General features: G+C 39.6%; 1 protein-coding gene across 2 annotated transcripts in view; it reads right to left on the reverse strand.

Annotated features, from left to right (window-relative positions):
• Positions 1 to 17,930, reverse strand: part of JAZF1 (JAZF zinc finger 1) — a 279,200-nt gene that overhangs the window by 29,414 nt on the left and 231,856 nt on the right. For both annotated transcript variants that reach the window (XM_050938734.1, XM_050938735.1), the window contains exon 3: positions 17,124 to 17,320. In XM_050938734.1, the coding sequence (XP_050794691.1) occupies positions 17,124 to 17,320 (197 nt within the window). The remainder of the gene's footprint in view (positions 1 to 17,123; positions 17,321 to 17,930) is intronic.

The following is a 17,930-nucleotide window of genomic DNA, read 5'->3' on the forward strand; positions in this document are numbered from 1 at the left end:
GCACAGGAAATCAGTGCTGGGGCCATTGGGGGGTGAAATACACTCCCAGTACCAGGGTCCGAGCTGTTGTGCAAGCCTCTGGAAGCGGAGAGCTGGCTAAGCCAGCTCTGCATCACCCCTTCTTGGGGCATCCCAGTGTAAGAGAGATAGCAGAGCAGGAGAAGGATGTGACTAGAGTACCTTGTGACTCAGCCTCCCCAGCTGCCCCTGGGATTGGGAGCACATACACATGGCTTTAAGATGCCTTTGCCCCCACCAACTCCTTCAGGTCTTGATTGAGCAGAGCTCAACTAGACCCAAATAAGGGCCCAGGGACTTTAAATCTGACCAATATTCTGTGAATAACCAGCATAACAATCGGGATGCCAGAGCAATGTGCTCCTTTCATCCTACATTTGTCAGCAGGTAGAACAGATGACAGCAGATTTCCTTATGGCTCCTGCAGTGATAACAGGATAAAAAGCCTGGCAATCTTATTGTAGTCACTGAGGTCAGCAGCGATTACTCTGATCTGACAAACGGAACAATAGTGTTAACTGAGAAGATGCCTTCAAAAAAATAAGTCATTTTCAGAGTGGAACTGCATTTTCAGTTGTGTAGAGAGAGCCATGCACTGGCCCTCTGCACCAAGGGTGAATTTTAGACTCGGGTTTTCTGCTGGGTTGAGAGGGCTGCATATTGGAATGAGGACTAGTGTGTGTGTGTGTGTGTGTGTGTATTTTTCAGTATTGGTGACATGCCAATTTAGATGTGTTTTTGTATATTTTAAATATTTTTCATCTGTGTTACCCTAGTGACATGCTGTAGATGCACTATGTACCTGGGGGAAAAAACCCTCAAACCACTCCCCTCCGCACAACCCTACCCCTCCAAACCCACCACCACCATAGAATTGCTTCACAGAACACTGGCAAGAGCTCTCGCTCTCTCTCTCACTCACACACACACACACACTTTCCCCTCCATCTCCTTTAGAGTTCGGGTGGGATTTTTCGGTGTGGATTACACATGCATCTGAGGTACTAGACTGATATCTACGAAGACTGACTTTTTTCTCCAGAGAACAGTCACAGCACATGCAGGGCAAGTATTTTCTTGCTTCGCCATCAATTTGTCTCAGAGTAAGCCTACAATGGAGCTAAAGCTTCAATGTCCAGCTTTGTTAGACGTAACTGTGCTTGCCTTGATCGAGCTAGTGCACTAAGAATAGAAAGAAGTCTAGCCACGCGACACAAGCAACAGGATGCCTTAGCCACCCTCTGTATGATCACATCTGATATCTCAGTGCAAATCTAGCCCCTCCCACCTCCCACTGACAGCTGCACTTCTGTTTCTATTATGTCTACCCAAACTGGAAATCACACATCCATTGCTCATGTAGATACACTCTCAATCACACCTTTCAGGGGACTGGATATTAGTTTATTCTTCGTGGCCCCTGAATCCTTGGCATTTCTGCTTAGACTGCTGACAAAGCTGCCAATTGGCACTGTTGTTGTTTGTCAGACGGGCACCTGTCTGCTGGTAACAGGGCTGAGGCAATCAGCTCATTATATGTATGTCGCTAAACAGCTGTCAAAATGGCAACAACTTACAATTATTAAGTACTGACTTGGATCTGGATTTAAATCACTGAGCTAGAGGAGATGCTCTGTATCCTAATACCAGTTCTCTGAGCAGCCTGTCTCAATTGCTGTGTGGTCTGCTGGCTCCAACCCCTTGCCTACTAATTCATATTCTGAAGTCAGCAGTACAACAGAAACCTCATAGTAGTGGACTTGGCTTGCAGCATCCTGCTTTCCCTTGCAGGAGCAGGATTTGGCCTGAAAAGTTTGTCGGGGGAAACTACCTTTTCTTTCTCTCCTCTCCTTATACAGAACTACCAAATTAACTACTTAATGATTTTTAACAAGAGGAACTATCCTCATGCTGGCTCTCCCTGAATTCAAGGCCTCACTGTTGAACGCACAGAGGGTGTTTTTAAAACACACCTTACGTAACCATAGATAGGAGGGATTCAAACACACAGAATGTGTATTTTTTAAATATAATTTTTCATACTTCAGGCATTTAAAAGCACTTGAAAAAAGAAGTTAGATGAAGTGATTCTGACGGCAAACTTCACAGCTATTTTTAACTGAGCAACTGCTTGGGCCATTAGGTCAAGTACACTGTTGCCATTATTGGCAAGGACACACTGAACGCCCTTACCTTTTCTGAAAGATGTTAAGGGACATCTGACTTTCCCCTGGACTGCCACAGGGCTGTGAGAAGGGACACAAGTTTATACCTACTTTGAAGAATAGCACCCGAGATGCTGCATCAACACTGCAGTGCCATGGTCAGCAGTATGTGTGTAGGTCTCATTCTTTTCTACTTATCCACTTCAAGTATTATTTATATACTTCATGGTACCCATTACTTTAGTAACTTACACCATGAACCACCCAAGCGCCTAAGCATGTGATCAGCCTACCAAAGTCACATATTACTACATAAGGCCCCAATCCATATTGAAGTTACATGTGTGTTTAAGGGCATTGCTGGATCAGGGCTTTGTGTCTAATCCTAACATGGGACTGACCATACCATTGTTGGGCGCAGAGCATTTACTAAGTAAGCAAATCTACAAATAGACTCATCTTAAAATCTGTGAGACATGGGAATGATATTTATGATAAAGAAAAGATGGCAACTGTAAAAACGGAACATAATACATATTTTTAAAAAATTGAAATGCAGTTAGCGTCAGATAAATGGCTGTAAAAATGAGACCTTCTTACACGTTAGATCTGCTCATGACTAAGTCATATCAGCTTACTTGTGTGACACTAGTTAAAAATACATGTTTTTATACACCTGTTAGCTCTGCAGAGCCAATATCGATACAGAAGAGATCTGGATTTTATCCTATCTTGTGCACCACCACCAGAAGAGTTACAGTCCAACTGCGAAACCTTATTAATAAACCTAAACAATCAAGTTTAAAACTCAGATGCACAGAATACAAATCCAGAAATTATATTCAAGCACAAAAATGTGCATACTTATGCAGACGAGAAATTCCAATTATGTTACAGCTAGTATTTTTTTGTTGTTACTGAATCTGAGCTGTGTACACAATATATTGTTGGATAGGCAATATTTCTTCAACTGAAACTAATTGTAAAATAGCAACTAATCACAAAAACATGCATGTAAAGAATTGATTCTGGAAAAAAACAGTCAACTGATACCATGGCATGTGTTTTGTAGAGCATGACTCGTGTTCTGAAAATGCAGTCAAAATGTTGTAGAGGTGCTAAAGCAAATTGATATAATGTTACTTCACAATGTGCTGTTGAGGTTTTATGGTCACCCTGCGCCAATAGTCTCAGGAAGTTATTTTGCATTCTTATATAAACCTTTTTTCCAATCCTGTTTTCCACAAAAAAGGCCTTTCAATAATGTACAACCTTCTGTTTATACACAGTACAGGAAAAACACGATGAACTGAGTAACACAATCTCTGCTTTAAACATATTCTTAAAACAGGATTTCTACAACTTCATGTAAACAAAAAAAAGAGACTGTATTAAGCACTTGCCACTGCCCCCTCAAAAGGAGCAGTCTCTTCCTGTAATTAAACTGCAATGCTTTACAGTGCAATTTCTAAAATAATGAATATAAAAGGTAAATAAATAAAACTGAACAGACTCCCCCCACTAAAAGCTTATCCTGCAAATTAACTTAACAGTAATAAAACCCGTGCCAGCTTGGACCCTTTCTTTTGCATGTACACAGCAAGAGCAGGTATGTGGCTGAGGAAAAACAAAGTAGGCTATTTTCCACCTTCAGTCACAGGATGTTAATTGACCTCTGGCAAACATTTAAAGATATTTCTCAAAACGCTCAAGAAAGAATTAAAAACAGGAGTGGAGGGAAAAAAAGTGAACATCTGTTCCGGTCCCACACTCAAACAACCACAATGAAGGAAATTCATAATTAATGCTGTTTTGGCACCCTGTTTGTTGAGCCTGCTTTCTTTTGTTAAAAACACAAGTTCAGAGCACCATTACTGTATGTAAGGACTCTCCTGATGCACATAACAAAGAGGCAGGTTTGTTTTTATTTTCCCCTTTTAAAGGAACAATATCAGGAAACAGATTCATGTTTAAGATAAAGAATTACAATAAAAAGTACCTACCTAAATGAACTACGGTTTATGAAGCTATGAAAATACATTCAAGACATGTTTTATAGCACCAGGTTAAACAGGCTTTACAGCTGTACAAAAGCCATTCAGCCACTTACAGTACAGGCTATAAAATAAAACTTCTAATGCACAGTGAACAGTATTTACCTATACCAACTGCTATGTGCATTGAAATTATTAGAGGGATCTAAATAATATGTACCAAGCTGCATAAAGTCTTCTAGCTCAGTTAGGCCCCAATCCAGCAAAGAACTTAAGTATGTGCATAACTTTGAGAATGCAAAGAGTCCTACACGCTTAAAGTTGGGGCCTTTAACTCTCAGGACCAGGATTAAAGTGATATGAATCCTAAGGGCTCAGTGGCAGAAAGTCCACTGGGGAAGAGGACATAGCCAGGGTGGCCCAAGAGTAAACTGATTCAGCAACTTCACACTGGCAGATGTCCTCGGTAGCCTCCAATAGAATTTAAAGCATGTGCACAGCAGAAAACTTGAGGGAGGGTGGTGGTAGAAACACTGCCTAGTTTCTTGGGGTGACTACTCCTGGGTTTTTGAAGACCTTAATGCAAAATGTACTATACATGACCCTTCATTCGCTTTTAAAGAATCTGCCTCCCCTTCCAGTTTTTATAAACTCATCAAGATAATCTGGAAGGTCATTTTTCTTCAACCAAACTACATTGTAACAATTATTTGTTCTAATCTATCTACTAATTAATGAGTCAGGTTCAATGCTTTTATCATCCTTCTTGTTTTTGCTAATCAGGAGGCTCATATGTGCCAACAAACCTACAGCATCATGTTAAGGTTTTAACTTAATCCTATGGTGTGATTATGAGAATAGATCTACATTTCTTTGCTTTGTTGATATTATGTTACCTTCAACGAATCTCATGTGAAAGTACTGCTGTCAACACAGGTTTCTTGATGGTATCAGTATATGCATTTTTAAATATAAAGGTCCTAGAAATGGCTGAACCAACTTTCTGTGCAAAGGTAGAAGTAGTAGACTAAGGACTTAGCTAAACAGAGAGTTAGTATACAGCAAGCAGGGGTGTGAATCTGCAGCAATCCTATTGGGTTGAGTGGCCCTTGCTACCATGCCCCAAGGGTTCTGGAGTGTGCTTTGATCTACTGCTGTTTGAAATCGCAATAAGAGGAACATTCTTGCAGGATTTTATAGCTATTTTCTAACACTCTAGTTTCTGAGACTAATATTATTATTAGTTATTACTTGTACTACAGTAGAGGCTTGGAGGCCTCAACCATGATTAAGGGGGTATACATACTTATAGTACAAAACAGTCCTTACTCTGCAGATCTTACAGTGTAAGGGTTTTGTTTAGTTTTGGTGATGTGATAGAAGTGTTTTCTTTGGTTTTGTTACCAGAAGATACACTGCACAATTAAACACAAATGCTCCTGGCATTTAAGACATCTGAATGTTCACATGCTAGCAATGCAACTGCTTAGAACCACTGACTGTATCATAGCTAATTTATACGCAGGTCAGAAGTTCTCCATAATTTTACAAATGGCCGCTCAAAAATCCTATTAATTATTTCTATTACTGGAGCATTTATAGGCCCTAATCAGGAGAGAGGCCTCAGAGTGCTAGGTGCTGTGCAAAGACATAGGAACTATAAACAGTATTAATAATTAACACATGGTACCAACCTAGGCTCCAATCCCACATTTGGATCTGCACCCTCATGGAGCCCCTTTAGCTTCAATAGCAGTAGGCCAAGTTCTCTACTGTCATTCACATGGCAGAAGATGAAATCCTGCCCCCACAGAAGTCAATCGGCGTTTTCGCACTGACTTCATTGGGGCCAGGATTTCATTCCAGATCTTTAAATTCTTATTTTCTATATATTAAATATCTAATGCAAATAAACAGGAGACTTAGGTGTGAAACAAGTGCAGACAACGCTGGAGAACAGGATTTTTTCTCTTTATATTGTGAACTAACACACCACTATGCTATTTACACATGGGCTAGTCTACATCTAATTTTCACAAAAAATGTGGCACACATTATAGGTTTTGTAGCTGGGTTAATTTGCTCTCAATAGGCAATTAGGGAAGTTAGAGCTCCCGTCAATCTGAATGACTAATGAGACAATTCCTTAGACGTTAAAAATATGTTTCTCAAATTACAGTAGAACTTTGTTAATTCACACTGCTAGTCTGCACACACGTAGTTCATGTACAAAAAATGTGGTATTCTTTACCTACTTCTCAGCAAAGATTTAATAGCAGAGCTCTGAAGTTAGGTCTCATAGTTATACGTTTCATTGCTTTTACAAATTATTCTACAGGAGAACATCTACTAATTTAACGTAAGGTATTATAACTAATTATATCTAAACAGCACACCAAATCAATGAAGATTTTAAAAAACAAGCGGCTGAAGTTCGGCTTCTGGGCATACTGGGTGTCTTCACACTGCCGCTGGAAGCAAGCTTCGCAGCCCAGGTAGACAGACTCACGCTAGCAGGGATTGAGCTAGAGCACTAATAATAGCAGGGTAGGCTGCTGGCTGAGCCACAACATCCACACTACTCTTTTTAGCACGCTAGCTCAACCTGCAGTGCAGACTTACCCATTAAAGCTATTGGGGCTTGATCCTGCAAGGCAAGGCACTGATTCAGTGATGCACATAAGCACATGTTTAATTTTAAGCAGCTGATTTCATGGTACTACTCAGGTGCTTAAATAAACACATGCTTAAGTGTTTTGCTGGATCAGGGTCAGAGTGCTCAGCACAATGCAGAACTGAATCCCTAAATTTATGACCTGATTTTCAAAGGGGACGAGCACCCACTTGTTCAGTGACTTGATTTACAAGCCTAATTGTAGGTACTTTTTTTTTTTTTTTAAATCCTGGCCATAGAATATTTTGTGGTGAATTATCTTTTCTTTCCCCTCTTTTAAAAAAAAAATCTTGTTCCTCATTAATACTGAGCCTTGTTAGTACTGTACTTGGACATGTGGCCCAAGAAAAACTCTACTTGCTGCAGGTAGTGGGGTTGGGTATTCAATAGCTGACAGTCGTCCCTCTGATTCAGCACTAATCCAATCCAACAATCTAGCCTGGTGTTAGAAGGAACAGTACTGTAGAGATGCCTGATAGGTGAGATGCAGTAGACTGAGTTTCTGGTTAAGCAGTTATATCAAAACAAAATATTTTGCTACTTATTAACACTGCACTCAATCTCTGGGCTCTTATTCCTCCGTCCCTGAATCCTCAATTTGTCTTAAAAGAACTTCATCATAATTTTACACTTCTACCATCTGCCTTAAACACACACACAAAAATATGTGGAAGAAAATGTAGAATGAAATGAAGTAAAAATCTTAAATAAATCCACATATTCCATAGAATCTCTATGGATAGTAATTCCATGCTCTAATAAGAATACAATAGTAGGAAATCTATTATCAACCACCTGACCAGGACAGTGGAGTGACAATGAAATGAAAGGGAGATTAGAGAGGCTATCAAAATAAAGAAATCAGTAATAGTGGGGGATTTCAAATTTACCCATATTGATTGGGTACGTCACCTCAGGATGAAATGCAGAGACAAAATTTCTCAATACTTTAAATGACTGCTTCTTGGAGCAGCTGGTACAGGAACCACCTAAGGAGAGAGGCAATTCTCAATTTAGTCCTGAGTGGAGCGAAGGATCTGGTCCAAGAGGTAACTATAACAGGATTGCTTGGAAATAGTGACCATAATACAACAACATTTAACATTCCTGTGGTGGGAAGAACACCGCAACAGCCCAACACTCTGGCATTTAATTTCAGAAAGGAGAACTATGCAAAAATGAGGAGGTTAGTTAAACAGAAATTAAAAGGTACAGTGACTAGAGTGAAATCCCTGCAAGCTGCAGGGACACTTTTCAAAGACATCAAAATAGAGGCCCAACTTAAATGTATACCCTAAATTAAAAAACACAGTCAAAGAACTAAAAAAGAGCATGTGGCTTAACAACCAGGTAAATGAAGCAGTGAGAGATAAAAAGGCATCTTTTAAAAAGTGGAAGTCAAATCCTAGTGAGGTAAATAGAAAGGAGCATAAACTGCCAAATTAAGTGTAAAAATGTAAAAGGAAAACCCCAAAATAAGTTTGAAGAACAGCTAGCCAAAAATTCAAAAGATAATAAAATGCTTTTTAAGTACATCAGAAACAGGAAGCCTGCTAAACCACCAGTGGGGCCCCGGATGATTGGGATTCAGAAGGAGCACTTAAAGATGATAAAGTCATTGTTGAGAAACTAAATGAATTCTTTGCTTCAGTCTTCATGGTTGAGGATGTTAGGGAGATTCCCAAATCTGAGTCATCTTTTGTAGGTGACAAATCTGAGGAATTGTCATGGGTTGAAGTGTCATTAGAGGAGGTTTAGAAATTAACTGATAAATTTACCGGTAACAAGTCACCGGAACCAGTGAAAGAACTCAAATGTGAAATTGCAGAACTATTAGCTATGGTTTGTAACCTGTCGTTTAAATCAGCTTCTGTACCCAATGACTGGAAGATAGTTAATGTAACGCCAATATTTAAAAAGGGCTCTGGAGGTGATCCCAGCAATTACAGACTGGTAAGTCTAATGTCAGTACCAGGCAAATTAGTTGAAACAATAGTAAATAAAAAAGTTGTCAGACACATAGAACATAAATTGTTGGGCAAAAGTCAACATGGTTTCTGTAAAGGGAAATCATGTCTTACTAATCTAGCAGAGTTCTTTGAAGGGGTCAACAAACATGTGGACAAGGGGAATCCAGTGGACATAGAGTACTTAGATTTCCAGAAAGCCTTTGACAAGGTCCCTCACCAAAGGGATGGTTAAGTTGTCATGGGATAAGGGGGAAGATCCTTTTATGGACCGAGAACTGGTTAAAAGACAGGGAAGAAAGGGTAGGAATAAATGGTAAATTTTCAGAATGGAGAGGGGTAACTAGTGGTGTTCTCCAAGGGTCAGTTCAAGGACCAATTCTATTCAACTTATTCATAAATGATCTGGAGAAAGGGGTAACAGTGAAGTGGCAAAGTTTGCAGATGATACTAAACCGTGCAAGATAGTTAAGACCAAAGTGGACTGTGAAGAACTTCAAAAAGATCTCACAAAACTAAGTGATTGGGCAACAAAATGGCAAGTGAAATTTAATGTGGATAAATGTAAGGTAATGCACATTGGAAAAAATAACCCCCCTATACACACAATATGATGGGGGCTAATTTAGCTACAACTAATTAGGAAAGAGATATTGGAGTCATTGTGGATAGTTCTCTGAAGACGTCCACACAGTGTGCGGCGGCAGTCAAAAAAGAAAACAAGATGTTAGGAATCATTAAAAAAGGCATAGAGAATAAGATGGAGAATATCTTATTGCCTTTACATAAATCCATGGTATGCCCACATCTTGAATACTGCATACAGATGTGGTCTCCTCATCTCAAAGAAAGATATACTGGCATTAGAAAAGGTTCAGAGAAGGGCAACTAAAATGATTAGGGGTTTGGAACGGATCCCATATGAGGAGAGATTAAAGAGGTTGGGACTTTTCAGCTTGGAAAAGAGGAGACTAAGGGGGGATATGATAGAGGTATATAGAATCATGAGTGGTGTGGAGAAAGTGAATAAGGAAAAGTTATTTACTTGTTCCCATAATACAAGAACTATGGGCCACCAAATGAAATTAATGGGCAGCAGGTTTAAAAAAAATAAAGGGAAGTTCTTCACACAGTGCAATCATACAGGTGCAAAATGATACAGCCTGGAGCTGTATTAGCATGTACGGTAACTCCTCACTTAAAGTCGTCCCGGTTAACATTGTTTTGCTGTTATGTCGCTGATCAATTAGGGAACATGCTTGTTTAAAGTTGCATAATGCTCCCTTCTAACATCGTTTGGCAGCTGCCTGCTTTGCCCACTGCTTGCAGGAAGAGCAACCTGTTGCAGCTACTGGTGCGGGCTTTTAACCAGGGTAGACCAGCAGCCCCCCATCAGCTCCCCACTCCCCTAAGTTCCCTATGTTGAAGCTGCCCAGCAGGCTACCAATTGCTGGCAGTTCAGCTGTCCCTCCCCCCACTGCCATATGCTGCTCCTGCCCTCTGCCTTGGAGCTGCTCCCAGAGACTCCTGCTTGCTGCGCGGGGGAGGGGGGACTAAAGTCAGGGTGTCCCCCTCCCCCCTGCTCCTGCACCCTGCTTACCCTTTCTCCATATAGAGCAGGGAGGGGACACGGATGGAGAGAGACAGAGAGAGCTTGAGGGAGCTGCTGCTGTCTCAACTTCCTGATCCACTTATAAAGACAATGCACTTAAGAGTGGGTCAGCATACTAAAAAGGGGCAGTATGCATCTCTCTCTCTCTCTCCCCCACACACAAGGTGTGTGTCTGTCTCTGTCTGCTATGCTGTCTCCCCTCCCTCATGTTCATGCTGCCTTGACTACATTAACAACGTGTTAACCCTTGACGGCTCATCCGAGTGCTAGTTCATCATTTAGCAGCAAAGCATTCCCTGGGAAATATCCCTCCCTCTTCCACCCTCTAACTTCACCACTTCAACCAAGCTTCACAATCATCATAGCTGTGTATGGTATTAAATAGTTTGTTTAAAACGTATACCGTGTATATATCTATATCATATATAGTTTTTTGTCTGGTGAAATTTTTTTCCCTGGAACCTAACCTCCCCCATTTACATTAATTCTTATGAGGAAATTGGATTCACTTAACATTGTTTCAGTTACAGTCACATTTTTCAGGAACATAACTACAACATTAAGTGAGGAGTTACTGTACTACTTCACCCTATACTGTGGAATACCCTGGGAGAGCCCAGACAGCAGCTATGCATGCAAGAGCAAAGAATTTGCAGAAGCTAGACCAGCTGAAGGACAGAGGCTGTCCATGTGTCTCGAGGGTCAGTGCCTTCTTCCACGGAAGGAGTAGGAAACGCTCTAAGTTGAAACACATGGAGTTTCCTTTCCCTTTTGTGGGTTATTCCACGTAGGGGACAATGGGGCTCTAAATTCTTTTGGCTGTAGCAGGAACACCTGCTGACACAAAAAGGAAGGTGTAACTTTTCAGACTCAAGTTTTGCCTGTGATTGCATTTCAGGAACTGGGGAAAATTTGGCTGCATAAAAAAGAATGTCAACACTATGCTATTTCTTTTGAACTTGAAAAGAGCTAGTTAAGCCATCATACCGCATTAAGCATGCGATTACCATTGGGTATCAGAAGTACTTCTGACTTCAGTAGAATTCTGACAGTTTACACCAGCTGAAGATATTCACCCTAGCAATGAATGTCTTTTTCATTAATTGATAGATTAGCTTCACTTTTTTTGTTGTTGCAGATGGTATTAAATCAAAAGATTAGATATTGTGTAAATTATGGCCCATCATCAATGAGAGATTTATTTAGGAAAAATTGCTGCACTTTACACAATTTGCTGCTCTATATTACCTGAAATTCTGCAGCTTTCAGATTTCTGAAAATGCAACAAAGCCGTCTTGGTTTCAACCTGAAAAAATATCCTTTCTATATCACTGAAGTGCCCAGATGCTATAATTTGCTACTAGAGCTACTAAATCATTTTTCAAATGGTACCCTGAGACTGTACTGTCTGGAAAGGATTTCGGGGCGGGGGAAGAAGAGGGGGTAACCTGTTGCAGCTGTTTTATATTGCTTAACTTAGCTCTCATACTGTAGTTTCAAATAATGAATCAAGGACTCTGTCTTCTGGGTAGCTAAGAAATGTGCAATGATTTCTATATCAAAGCATATACACGGGTTGAGAATTTCAAAGAAGTGCTTTGAAATCCTCAACTGCAGCTTTTTTATTCTTAAAATATTGCTATTGCAAAAATCTTTGGCATATTTGGCATATTATCATATCATTTTACCCACTGCCTAGATCTTGGATTCCTAAAATCTTAAAGAAAAACAGGAGAAAAGTCCCACCATGGATTTGAATGAACTATTAAAGGGACATATTACATGGTAAACTGATTATATTATCACTAATTAGAGTATCCACTTATTTTACATTTTTGTAAAGATTTTAAAATGTGCTTAACTTCTTTGAGGCCTAATCTACCATAAAATAATTACAACAGTTGAATATTGGCATACTTGACATGTATATGTATTCAGGTATATTTAGTACTCAGGATTCACGTGTTCAGTACAGTACTGCACATGACACAAAAGTTTGGATTGTATGGATTATTTGTTTGTGAGTATACATAAAAACCTAACAACAAAAAATGAATTTGCAAATATGACAACCCAACATTTGGTATTTAACTCACTGAATAAGCCAGCAGATAGCCCAATAATGCACCAGTCAGCTAGCTGTGGGTCCAAATAAGATACAGTCTCTGATATTGGATCAGTGTGGGCCACCCATGAAAACCTGACCCTTACATCTCCCTTGCAAGTAGAGAGACTGAGCAATACCTGTTGGTGTGCCACACAGCATCGCCAATACTTGCTGCTGTCAAGAGTGCAATTCCAGAACTGGCTACCGCAGCAGAACCATTAGCTGCCGAACTATATCAGGCAGTGAGTATGATTAGAAACCTATTAAAATTATAAAATTGTTTAGATTTTAATAGATTACACATTAAACACAAGAAAAGAAAAGAAGTCAGAGCCAGTTTTGCACAGAAAGTTGAGTGAAATGTTCATTTTTTCAAATTTTTAAAACATTTCCAACATTCTTGATCTCATCCTCCCCCCAAAAATAAATAAATAAAGAGAATTATATATGAGTCGTTTAGAGTGAGAAGTTGGGTGAGGTAATATCTTTTATTGACCAAATGGTACTGGTGAAAGGGACAACCTTGCAAGCTACACAGAGTTTATCTTCAGGGTTGACGAACCCAGGCCTGAAGAAGGAGTCTGCATGGCTTGAAAGCTTGTCTCTGTCACCAGCAGAAGTTGGTCCAATAAAAGATATTACCTCACCCACCTTGTGTGTCTAATATCCTGGGACTGATACAGCTAAAACAACACTTCAAACAACAACCTGAGCCATTTAAAAGCCAGTTGGTAACATTAAACTCCCGCTTCAGGTTTTATAACTAGGTCAAAAATTCACTCCAGGTTGAAATTTATGATTCCAGACTAACACCTGGAATAATTTCTTTAAAATTCTTTGTGGAAATCTTAGCGGGGGAGAGGATAACAAAAACAAACACACAAACACACAAACAAACAAACCGCCCAATACATACAAGGCAGTGGCTTCAGATGATTTTTTGGCATCCTACAACCCCAAAGTAACTTTATTTTATTTAAAAAAAAAAACAAAAAAAACCCTACAGAAACTTCTGACTTATTTCCATAGAAGAAATTAATCATTTTTGCTATTAAAAAAAAAGGGGGGGGGAGAGAGTCCACGTTCTTTCATTTAAAAATGTGTTATCAGTATATTACTATCACTGAAAATTTGAAAAAGATTATTATGAAGATTTAATATAATTTTCAAAGGGACCTCAATGATCTGATTTAACCCAAAGGCAAAGAACGTCATCCTTCAACACAAACATATATAAAAAACTATAAAAAATATTAACAGCTTGCGTTAAAGATGGATATCTATGTGAGGGGGTCTTTGAGCCTGGACTTTTCTACCCACCATGGTCTGCCAGACCCCAGATTACTTAATCTACTGGGCATGCTGCAACACTCATGTTTAGTTAAACACATCTGGGCAGGTTATGAGTAAAAGGGACTATATTTTTATGTCTGAAGCAGAAGAGGTTTTAGTTATGTTATTTTTGCTGCTGGAACAAATCTGTATTAAGGTATTTACTGTAAAAGGTTACATTATGTGAGGGCCCCGAAGTGCAACATGGGCCCCACCGGGTTGTTCTGTACATCTAAATCAATAAATAATGGAAACTGTTCTTCACTTCTCCCAAAATCTACTACACAGTGGTGCTATTAAAACATTGCCCCACACCTTAAACAATAGCAATGGAGCTAGGGAAGCATCAAAGATTCCCTTGCAAATGGTTCCTACAACATAATTGCTAAGGAACACCTGAAGGTTCCCTAACTACCCTTTTAGGCATTATGGGTTCTACTGGCCATGTCTTCCTGCAGAGCTGGCTGCAGTAGAAAAATGAACTCTTTCCTTCCTGTTACCCTCCCCAGTGGAGAAGCAAGGTCTGGTGGGTTCCTTGCCCAGTCAGAAGACCTCAAAATGGAGGTAAAGGGAGGCAGTAGCCCTCCATGGCAGTGCTCTCTGAAGGGAGAAGATTGGATTAGCAGTCATCCATTATCTCTCTAATCCAGAAGGCAGCAGGAGGAGGCTACCAAGCCTCCCTGAAGACTGGCATTAACTCTCTCTCCTGAGTAACTTTTAAGTTGGGTTGCACTTGCATTTTCCCCAATTTCCCCAAAATATATTTAATTATATTAAAAAAACTTGTGGCCTAGAGCAATAGTTTCATAGCAATCGAAACATCTCAAAGATTTATTTCAGGTCGAGAAAAGTTTTAAAGATGATAGAATTGGAAACTCTGCGGTGAGGCTGCTGAAATGTAACTAAGTTGAAAGCTAATAAAGTAAAATTCTTTAAGAAAGAATATCTGTTTTATATATGAATTTTGCTACCAGCCTATTCCAAATCCTGACCTTGGAATGTAGTTTGAATGTGGAACTTGGAACAGAAAATTCACAATGTGGAACTTGGTATTATTTATAACCTGGCAAACAGGACTTCCAGAAACCAAGTTAGTTAGCCAAAACAAGCTGATCCTTCTAATACAGGTAAAACAACATTCTAAATAATCTAAATGTAAAAATATATACAATCAAATCAGGAAAGTACTTTGGTAGACAGACACTAGCGTCCTTATTAATTTTTAACATATTATGGAATGTGGTTGAAACAGCAGATAGCTGACCAGTGTTCTTGACAGACACACAAAATTACACATCTTGACTACATCGTAAATTAGTCTTTTCAGTGGGGATCCCTAAAAAATGCAATATGTCAGAATGATTCCTCAACATCCGCAGCAAAGGAAATGATTCAATTTTTTCCAAACACTATTTACAAACTAGTTATTAATAAGCTCAATTCTGAAATGTTAATATTCTTATGTAACAAAGAACATTTTTGCTACACTGTACATGTTTAATTTTTGTATATATGGGGACATTTACTAATCCATTCATTTCACAGCTCTCCAGACATAGATGTCATGCACATTTTTCCATTTAATCATTAATACCAAAACATTAAATAACTTATGGAAAACACATTACATAGCAATATATCAAGCTAAGGGTGTTCATGCTGTTTTTTCAGTAAAATGACTGTGTTGGGTCTATACTTTGTAAAATGAGATAAAACATATTCCTTTTCTGTTAGACTATCAGTGACAGATTCCAACCATTTCCACTATATGTTCCTGTATTCGGACTGTAGGGCAAGGTGCACAGAACTGAAGATACTGAAGTACACGTATTCTGAAGCATATCCAGAAACAGTGGACCAGATTCCTAGCTGGTATAAATCCGTCTAGCCCCAGCCTCCTTGATGGTGAGGATCTGGCCCAGAATGTCTAGCCGTTTATAACTTTCGATCAGTGCAGAATAAAACTGTACAATGGCACTGGAAAGAATTCGCTACAGTTAATTTTATTGCTGGGGTGTCCATTTGGGTTTTGCTTTTGAAGTGAAGCTCAGCACAAAGGAGGCAGAAAATCTATAAGAAAATTCATCTCCAGTATCATGCTTGGTTTTTTCTTGGTTTTACTGTTTACTTTTGAACTTGGAGGGGAAAAAATTAAGAGGGACACACTTACTGCTCCAGATGCAAGAAATCCTTGCACCTGTGACCCACTGGATGCACATATCTCAGGATACATTTTACCCAAATTAAAAAAAACAAAACTCCACACAAACCCATGTATTATAAACAGACAGAAGTGGAGAATTGTCCCAAGAACTTGGTTTTGCTTTATATTTTGTTAGCACCCAGATACCATGGTGATGGGTGCATTATAAATAAAGTACCTAGATAGGCAGGTAAGATTGACTGTACTCAATATTCAGTTTCAAATTGTACGCCTCAACCATCCAGAACAAATATTTCATACTTCGGTATAATCCTAGACTCAAGCAGTCAGTCTGCTCCTTCTTAGCAGTGGCATCTTGGATTTGACCTCCAGCTTGATTCTCCCTTATGAAGTAGCCCACACAATCCCATAAAGCCCATCTTTAAGTGTTCTGTTCATTCTCCAGTTAGTACTGTCCACATTCAGCGGCTCTGCTGGTTAGCTGCAAGCCTACAGTTGGAGGGGGACTGCAAGTGCTTTATGTTGACATATCCCCTTCTGCAAGGGCTTTGTGCCACAAAGGGCTCTTTGTTACACTGGAAGAAGCTAGCATAGCCTTGAGTGAATTAGGTTCACTGTGAATACAGTCGACAGATGAGATTACACTACACTTCCTTTAAGATCTCTAGAGTCAAGTCCTACAGGTTTTGCCAGCACTTGCAATTGCATCACGAGTCTCACCATATTTGGTGTTTTCCATAAAACACACTTCCTTTGCATATGTGAGAATCTCAGCTTTCATTAGGAAAAAAAAAAAGCTTCTAGACTTCATACTTGTGGAGAAAAAAGCTTGAACATGTGACCAAAGCACACTCCCAAAGTTCAGAAACAGAAGGCAAATAAAAAGAACCCAAAAGCTATGTGTGCGTGGGGTTTTGCTTTGTTTTTAAGACTCACAATTTTTAACCTCATCTCACGTGTTTTGGGTGCCTGACTTGTGATTCTTGAAAGGCTAGGAGTTGGTAATACTGCAACAACAGATACATCTATGGTCTATTGAGGCTCTCTCGCAGCAAAACCAAAAGGCTTAAGCGAAGCTGTAGTTCCTTACCTGTTGGTGTACTACTTCGAAATGAGGAGGAGGGAGTGATTGGGGGGGTGACTGGAGGAGTAAGGCTTCCACTGCTGTGGCGAGGTGGAGTAGATACATTCCCACGGGACACTGAGCTTGACAAAGTCAAAGAGAGTTTAGGCTGAATCTTTTTCTTCAAGGATTCTTGCTCACGGCGAGCTGCATCAGTCATAAATCTAGAACAAAACCAACAATGATGAGACAAAAATTACAATTCTGAAACAGTAAATTAGGCCTTAATAATGGCCTTTCAAACTCAGATATGAGAGATGTATTCCATTGCAAGGTAGACAGACACTATAGGTGTGAAACTGCTTTGGCATGTTGCTCATTGATAAGCTGGGCTTTAAACTAGTTAGTGAGGGGAAAAAGTTGGGAGAGACTCATGAGATCTCCATGCCTGGCTTCAGTATACGGGAGAGGGAAAATCTGCTTAAAGAAGATATGGTAAGGATAATGGAACCCTGGAAGATAAAATTATAGACAGCACAGCAAAATAAAGTACTAATATTGATCAGAGTAATAATCAGGCAGCTGTTACACTTAGTGAAAGGACTATACCTAATGTGGTTGGAAAACTGGGTTAGGTCCAAGGGCAACAACTGAAATACTTGTACAAAATGCAAGGAGACTAGGCAAGAAAAATACAGGAACTGGAACTACTGGCACAGGAAGTCAGACTGGATATTATATTACAGAAACATGGTGGGAAAGCACTCCTGACTGGCATGCAGGTACTGAAGGGTGTATCCTGTTTAGAAGAGTTAGGAATCAAGGTAACAGTGG

This window comes from Gopherus flavomarginatus, chromosome 2 (assembly GCF_025201925.1).
Source record: "Gopherus flavomarginatus isolate rGopFla2 chromosome 2, rGopFla2.mat.asm, whole genome shotgun sequence".
Lineage (NCBI taxonomy): Eukaryota > Metazoa > Chordata > Testudines > Testudinidae > Gopherus > Gopherus flavomarginatus.